Source organism: Apium graveolens, unplaced genomic scaffold, assembly GCF_009905375.1.
Source record: "Apium graveolens cultivar Ventura unplaced genomic scaffold, ASM990537v1 ctg3005, whole genome shotgun sequence".
NCBI classification, from domain to species: Eukaryota; Viridiplantae; Streptophyta; class Magnoliopsida; order Apiales; family Apiaceae; genus Apium; species Apium graveolens.
In genome coordinates this window covers 29,676-38,366 of record NW_027417899.1, presented here as the reverse complement: position 1 = coordinate 38,366, position 8,691 = coordinate 29,676, and the positions used below count along the sequence as shown (strand labels likewise).

General features: G+C 31.7%; 1 protein-coding gene across 2 annotated transcripts; it reads left to right on the top strand.

Annotated features, from left to right (window-relative positions):
- Positions 1-3,395: 3,395 nt before the first annotated feature.
- On the top strand, positions 3,396-7,906 carry LOC141700869 (uncharacterized). Of its 2 annotated transcripts, none has more exons than XM_074504544.1 (5): positions 3,396-4,226; positions 5,134-5,292; positions 5,872-5,970; positions 6,056-6,205; positions 7,497-7,906. In XM_074504544.1, exons 1-5 carry the CDS (start codon positions 3,738-3,740, stop codon positions 7,629-7,631), a joined length of 1,032 nt encoding a protein of 343 aa, XP_074360645.1. In that variant the 5' UTR covers positions 3,396-3,737; the 3' UTR covers positions 7,632-7,906. The 2 variants fall into 2 exon arrangements, with proteins under 2 accessions (XP_074360645.1, XP_074360646.1); XM_074504545.1 differs by having other exon boundaries at positions 3,401-4,226; positions 5,137-5,292.
- Positions 7,907-8,691: the final 785 nt, after the last annotated feature.

The following is an 8,691-nucleotide window of genomic DNA, read 5'->3' as shown; positions in this document are numbered from 1 at the left end:
ACTCGTTTAACAAATTGAAATCATTGTCGGAATTCGACGAGTCGACTTAAATTCATTTAAACGAGTTGGAGTTGGGCGAACTCGTGAACCGCCCCGACTCGAATTAACGTTGTTGGTTAATAATGTAAAGAGTATCTCCTGTACTTTTTACACGAGAAAAGGTCACGGATCCGTAATACTAGTATTTTTGGTAAATAATTTGCGCGTGACCATTTTGGATAAATTATAAAAATAAAAACTTAAACTCGAGTAAAGGGCAATAATCTCTTAAAAATATTTTAAATATCTACAATAAAAATCCACAATCACATCCTCTCTTATATGCGATGTTACGGGTATCTAAGTAAGTAATTTCCTTCTCAATTGTCCATCGTCACTATCAATTTCGAAATATTTATACAAAAGAATCTGGTTGCTGGGGTCAATGATAGAATGTCTATATCAGAGCAATAATATATGGGCATCAAACCCCAAAACTGTACTATGAATTGATTATTTGATCCCATTGGAAATTGCTTGTAGACTTTGAGGGCTATCTTTTGCTTAAATTATGTAGGGGCTTGGTTATATAAATTATTACTGCTTTTTTAACTGCATGTTTGTTGTTATACATGTCCCGTTTGGTATTACTGGTTTAGACAATTACAATAATTTTTTAAAAAAATCTATTAGAAAGGTGTTTAGTAAATTTTTAAAAAAATCTATTAGAAAGGTGTTTAGTAAATTTTAAAAAGTGTTATCTGGAAAAACGTTTTTGTCTAAAAACTGTTGTTATCAAAAATATATACTTTGGGAAAAGCCGATTTCAGCTTTTGCAAAAAATAGTTATCAGTTTCACTATCAAACCTTCTTAAAAATATTATTTTTATATATTATATCCCAAAATATGCATAAATTAAAAAAAATTACCAAGCAATCATATAATTTTCTTGACAGCACTTTTTCCACCCACAATTTTTTCCACCCGCACAATAATTTTCAACAACATTTTCAAACGGAGTCATAATCTTGTGTAGGTGCCCGTGCCTCTAAATAAAGTTTGTGTACATTGATTTTAACATATGCTCCGTGTTTCCGGAATAAAGTCGTTTTTAATTTTTTACATGTAATATTTAAAATAAATATAAAAATATTTTATTTATATGCTTCCTATATTGAACTTAATAATAATATTTTTATTTATTTTTCTAAATCTCAAAATTTATTATATATATAGGTATGTTCAAGCCATGGGCCAAAGTCATTTTGCTTTGCTACATTTGTTTGATTTTTAGATGAATTGGTTGTTTGAGTTGTCATTTTCGACTTTTGCAGAGGACTCAAAACTCTAGTGGCTCAGATTGTAGAGAGCTAGTTTGACTTAATGTTTAACAATTAGGAGAGGTGTGTTAGTTAGAAGTGGAATTAAACTAACGGAATGTCATTTCAGGTGAAGAGCTCAATAAACTAAGCTAACTTGTTGTATTGCAATTTTTATGATTGCATTACATTCCTAGACACTCACTGTTTTGCATGCTTTTCTGATTTTTTTAGCGAATTTAGAGTTCAAATTTTCTTCCACTAAAAAGTAGCAACATGCTTAAGAGCATTTCAATTGCCTATTAACTTTAAAAATAACGAGGCCCGAGTGAGTTCCAAGTAAGTTCCTTTCCTTGCCGACTCATAAAATTTATCAAAATTTTAGCGGAAAATTAAAAAAAGATAAATCTCTTTATCCTAGTGCTTTTTCCGATAAGAGTCGGTCTCCGTTTTCAGATCTAGAATTTTAATCACCCTGTATCTTCTCCATTGCGCATATCTACGATTCCCTTTCATCGTTTAATCATTTTCACTCTTCCATCTTCTCTTTTATTTTATTATTTTTCAAAATTTCGAATAAACATCTTTTATGGGTGTGATATAATCTTTTTTGGGTGAGATCTTTCTTGTACCTTGTTATCAAGGTTGTCCCAAATTTTTTTGAATATTTGTGTCTGTTGATGTTGGTTTCGCTGAAAAGGATTTATATGGTATTTTGGCAGATTTGGATTTCTTGTATCGAAACTGAGACGGTGGTAAATATCAGAAGTGCTTAATTTTCATAATAAAAAATTATTTATAGTTTGGGGGCATTTAATTCTCCAGTTTTAGTTGATGTAACTAAAATTCTGAATATGGGGCTACATATCCAGTTTTAGTTGATGTAACTAAAATTGTGAATATGGGGCTACATATGTTATTAATTTGAAAGTCAATTGTGATGCTGTCAAGTTGGTGTTAGCAAGTTATTATATTCATTTTTATTTCAAAGAATATTATTCTATTTTTTAAGCAATCTGAAAATAAGATGACTATTTATTTGTTACGACTGTTTTTCAGTATTTCAATAAATATATTCTATTTTATTTGTCAAAAAAAAAGAAAAAAGATATTTGACTCAGACCACTTTAACATTATGCGGTACTCCTAAAATATATTACTAATTTCGTCCCTTGTCCCACTGTCAAATTTTTTTTCCAAAAAAGGAAGTGTAAGATTTGTTTCATTTATTTATACATTCATGATCAAACATTAACATTTGGTTTAAATTAGTACTCCTCTATCCCCTAGATAGTATATATTAGACGATGGGAGTTCGGTATTTTAAAACTCTTTTAAACTATAGTCTTATAAATAATTTTTTTATTTTTTTTGAATAAAAATTTGTTATTTAAAATTTAATATATAAAAAAAATTAAAATAAATTATAAAAATATATTTTATATTCACCTCAAAATATATGTTCAATATTAAAAAAAATGTATACATTTGTATCGTTAAAAGGGAGAAAGGTTCTTCTTCAAAAGACCAACCGAGGGGTAATATTTAAATGCTTAAAGTCCGAGACAGAATGCTTCATATGGAATATGGATTTGTTTTCCACACTATGCTACAGACAACTTACATTACAATGGAGTTTGACCTTGTAAACAATACAAATATTCAAAGTGGCATTTTAATTTTTATCATCGATACATACAATACAGTCTGCTCTCTGCAGTGCAGTCTACACCACCACAATTTCTAGACAAAACAGTTTCTGTCACCTTAAACACATCATCACAAAATGTAGAAAATGTGAAACACAGCTGGATTGTACTGTAATTTGTAAGAAAAAACAAACACAGGTTGACCGGTTGTGTCAGTTCATTTGAAGCTTGCTACAGCAATTGTTTGGTTTAAATGTAGAAAGCTGTCAAAGTTTAATTCTGTAACTAAGGACTTTAGCTTTAATTATCATAATAGAAATTATAAATTTATGAAAATATTTTTTTGTATGATTCAGATTTCAGACGTTTATGAAAGTAGAGGACTTAAAAATTCAAGTGTTTGGAGAGCTGAGAATAGTGTGAGTAATTCTTTTTACATTGTTTAAACTGCTGTGTGGTCAGATTTTCACCCTCATTCTCCAACATGAAGACAAATTATAGCCCACACCTAACCAACACAACAAAGTTAAATAATTTCATCATTTTTTTAAACTTATATTTTACTCTTTCATTTCTTCTTCTCTCCCACCATCTTAAAAATCCCTTCTTTCTCCACTCATCTTCTTGAAAACTCTCCTTCTATTTCATTCTTCTAACCAAGTTTCCAATCTCTCTCTCTCTCTCTCTCCCTCTCTCTCTCCCCCCCCTCTCCCCCCTCTTTCTCATTCATCTCTCTCTCTCTCTCTCTGTTATATTTAAGTTGACTTATTAGTTGCAGAAAGTTGAAGCATGGCAGAAAACAATAGACACAGAAAACCCAAGAACCAGCCCAAAATAGATACAGATCCAAACCCGTTGAAACTCCCCTCAATCATTCAATCTACAAGGTGCAAATCCACCATTTCTTCACTTCTTCTATCAAGCCCACCTGAAAGCAGCACACCCAAGAAAAAGAGTTTTACAACATTTAGAGGATTGGGATGTGCTGCATCAGCACAAGTATCAGTGCCTGGAGTCATAAGAAGTTCAGCAAATTGGGAGGCCAAGAAAGTAAGAAAAAAGAAGGACAAAGGCTTGAAAGAGAAGAAAAATAAAGGGCCTTTTCATGCTGTGGCAATGGTGCATGGAAATTCATCAGCTTCTTCATCAACTTCTGTGGTTGATCCTGATAGTTGGTGCGGGCCTGGATTTGCTACTGAGCCTGCAACTTCTGTTGTGTCAAGAAGGCCTGTTTCTGGTAGAGGGAAAGTTGATAGTCAGAAGATGAATCAGAGAGAGGTATAAATATTTATGTGCAAAGCCCATTTAGTATTTATGTACTCTGCATATTTGTTTTTTTGATAGAGAGTTGATATGTTTTTTTTTGTTATTCCCTAGTTGAACTTGGTTATCTTGATTTTTTTTGTTCATATGAGATTTGTTAATTAGGCAAGATTTGTAATATGTTTTTATGTTCCAGCCAAAGTCCTTTCTTTTTTAAAGTAAAAGAAAATTATTAAAGGTGGGGATGGAGGGATCTTAAAAAGTTTGTAATTGAAATTTAATGCTTAGTATTTTTGGGTTTTAGCAAAGTAAGGTCTAAAAACAAATAAGGGCTGTCAATTTTTGGTTCTGGGTTGTGTTTGTTTTCATAATGTATAAATTTAGGGCTTTTGTGTTCGGAAATTTATCATTTTAACTATTTAGATTCAATTAAATGAATACATAAGCATTAGTGAATAATTATGTAATGTTTGAGCCTAATTGAGTGGTCAGTGTCATTTTCGATTTTTCTCTGTACATCATCTTCATGATCAGAGTCGTGTTTGTTCAAAAAAGGTGTGACTTTACCCCAGGAAGGCTTTAGTAGTTTCTGCTTTAATTTTTGTGAGTTCCCTGCTTGGATTTGTTTGATCATTGAATCCAATGTCATTTCGTATGTCTTTCAATTGTGTTCTTTTTCTGCTTTGTAATGGCTTTTTGTCAATCTTAATGGTTTAGGCATGGCCTTGCCGTTTTCTTTGGTACATTATATATTATTGATATATTAGATTTGAAACCATGAGCTTGTCACAACTCATGGGTAGGGGAATAACTTTGTTCAGTAGGCTATTCCTACATCCTTAACTGAGTTACATTCTTCATACATCCTTAAATGAAATTGGTCTAAATATACAGTTTCAAGATAACATGATTTGTGTTGTAGCAGCGAACTCTCTTTGGTGGTAGAAGCATGGGGAATCCTGAAGCCATATCCTTTTCCGATGTCGAGCCTGAATTTGAAATGTTGCGACCACGACTGGATGTATTTAATTCTTGTCATCATCGTCATGTTCAAAATCGTTCCTCAGAAGGGCTTGCAGAGGTATGTCCACAATTATATTTTCCTATCGGATTGCATTCACTCACCCATGCTCCTATGCATATTGGGACACTTTGGTGGATATTAGAACACACACAGCTTTGTCTTTGTGCTAATCTGAGCGTCTATGTTATTTTTTTTTGCATAATACGTAGAACTGTAAGAGTAAGTATCGCAATGTATATGATTTTCAAATTTTACACTCCTGCTATTCGGGCCTTGTGAAAATTTAGTGGTTTATTTAAGTCAAAACATAGTCTGTAGATAATCCATTAAGTATGCATCACATCACAAAAACCTTTCTTAGCTGCAGACTAGTGTAGTTCTTTTCTATACCATTTTATTGACAAGGAATTAAGAGCATCATTGCATAAGTGATATGTAAGATTGTATCTATGTTCCTTTGGTCATAGCATTATTATTTAATGGATTTATTTAATGTTCTTGTAGTCATAGTAATCTTTAATGGTATGTATCATTGTTATTATATTTATGCAAATATATATGTAAGGATGATGTATCATATGTTCATATATTTTCCAAAGAATTTAAACATCTTCTCTAAAATTTCTTCAAATGTAGATAGTCATGCTTCAAAGTAGTTTCCTGATGGAAGGAAGGTCTGCTGGACTTGACCAATACAGAGACTTGAGACTTGATGTTGATAGCATGTCATACGAGGTGAGCCTTTTAAGTCATTGTGCAGTGTATATTTAGGAATAGTACCTTTGCTGTTAAAATTACTGATTTGGTGAGCTGCATATAGGAATTGCTTGATCTCGGTGACAGAATCGGGTATGTTAGTACTGGATTAAGAGAAGATGAGATTATTCGCTCTCTCAGAAAAACTAAGCTCTCCCCTTTGGATGAGTTGTCATCAGATATACCCACAGAGTGGAAGTGCAGTATTTGTCAGGTTAGTTAGCATCTCCAACCCATGGAGACCCCTTTAGCAATATCCTTGTTGTCATGCCATATAGCTAATCATTATACATAACCACCTCCTCCAACCCTAATCTCAAGCAATCTAAATTCACATAATGAGAGCAAAAATAAACCAACTCCAGTGTACCAACTGGCAACTACCAACCCATTAGCTAAATTTTTACAATAATCCATGTTTTCTCCAAATTTGCTAGTCTATCTCATTCTCTAAAATTACCCACCTAGACTTCCCACTAAAACTATTTCATTCTCTAAATTTACTAGTCTATACATCCAGAAGTCGAAAAAATAATATAATATTAATTTTACATTATAGCTAATCATTATAGAGAACAACACTGGAGCAAAATAACCTTTCTTCTTCTCTACAATTTACAAAAATTTTATTATATAATTTTATGACCAACCATTATAGAAAATAGCCTTAGAGATGCTTAGCAATAAAAATTTTACATAACCAAGCTTGCTCCTCTATATTTGTAGAACCACTTCAATTCTCTACAAAGGTCCATCTTATTTCCATCCAATTTTTAATGTATATAAAATGTTCCACCTCATCTATCTTCTTTTTTTTAGCTAAACTCCACCTCATCTATATTCAATTTTACAATTTTTTTTATTGCTTGTCTACAATGATAAAATATTGATTTCTGAAATATAGTTAAAGTCATAGCTAACTATGGAGACAAAACAATTTTTCATCATTTATAAATTATAATATAGCCAAATATTATTTTGTATTATTTTAGCCAACCATTATCCCTAACATGGATGGAGATGCTCGAACACTAGCTAGTTTTCTCTCTGTCTTCAAATATATGCATTCTTTCAGTTTCATCTTACTTGAGCCAAATTTTCATCAGACTCCATATTAAAAATAATTGAATTTTTGGACTAAGAAGAAACTATACACACGGTCTCCTGGTCTTTCAAAAAAAAAAGTATATATTTAAGTTTCTTCCTATAAAGCTGCAGCCTTTATAGAAACAGTGCTCCTACATATGTTGAGTAACAGTGCTCGAACCTTAGTTCTCCTACCAGCGTAAGCTCTCATACCATGTTGAGTAACCAGCTCATCTAAAACCTTAAAGTTTTAGAGGAAGGCCCCAATAGGATCATATAGTCAACAACATACTGAATAAGTTTGGATTGAATGAAATATATCGGACATTTTTTTAAAGTGTACTATTACTTTCCATGTTTTTTCCATAAAGAAGAAGTAAAAATTGGAAAATATTTATCAACATATTTGGATCTTTCAGGAGGAATACATAGCAGACGAGGAGATGGGTAAGCTGGACTGTGGACATGCATACCATATGGAATGCATACAGAACTGGCTTGTGAAGAAAAATGCTTGTCCCATATGTAAAACTGCAGTTGCATCTCAGCAATAGGTTAGATATGCTCAGGTGTCTACCACTTAATGCTCATGTCTTCTTTCATGTATAGATTTCATTTTAGGGGAGAAGAAAGGATATAAAAAAAATCATTCTTTTGGGTGACATTTTCAACAATACATGCTAAATAGGCTAGCAGGGGCTGTTTTTCTTATTCAAAAATCAACAAAAAGAATATATGATAACAGGTCTGTTTTTTACTGGTTGACAAACCATTGTAATTTGGATGAATGTAATTGGATTTGGTTGGAATGTGACAAGCTTTATCATTACTATTATTTGATACTTGCAGATTCAGATTTTGCCATTGGTTAATTTTTTTTGGGACTAATAGAAATTTTTAAAAAGAGTTTAAAACTTTTAAGAATCTCCCAAGTTTGAAGCAATCCATCCCAATGTTATAGGTGCATTGTTGGAAATGATGCTGTAATTATTTTGGAAAGATTTAATGCCCTACAACAAGAGCATGATGCTCCGAAACAAGGTGTTTTGGATCGTATACAGAGGTTTATCTGCATATGCAATAAAGAAGCAATATTTATGAATAGGATTTTTTACCCTCTCGGATAGTGAGAGATAAATTGTTTTGAAAAAAAAAATGTAAATTTTGTGTAATTGTTAGGACGAATTATTTTATACTAAAATAATAACAAAAATTTACCATATTATTAATTACAATTATGTTTTGTTTCCCAATATTATAGACCATAGTGCCGATTACAATTATGTTTTGTTTTTATGTTTGTCTAAGCCCAAATCTTATTAGGGTGTGTTTCTTAATATTAAAACAAACAAATTTTCTCAAATATAATTAAATTTGGAAATAGAATCAAACGTGTCATCGGTAACTTGACAATTTAGGAGGATATTATTGTGAAATTTGTGTAAATGCAAGAGATTCGTTATTATTAATTCATATGTAACCAATTAATTCATGACATGAGTATCAATTTGATTTCTCGACATTATCTCTTCTACTTATATTAAGAGAACATGGTGATAATATTCATGAGAGCACATCAACTTACCACTACACCACACTTTACTTTAAGTTTTC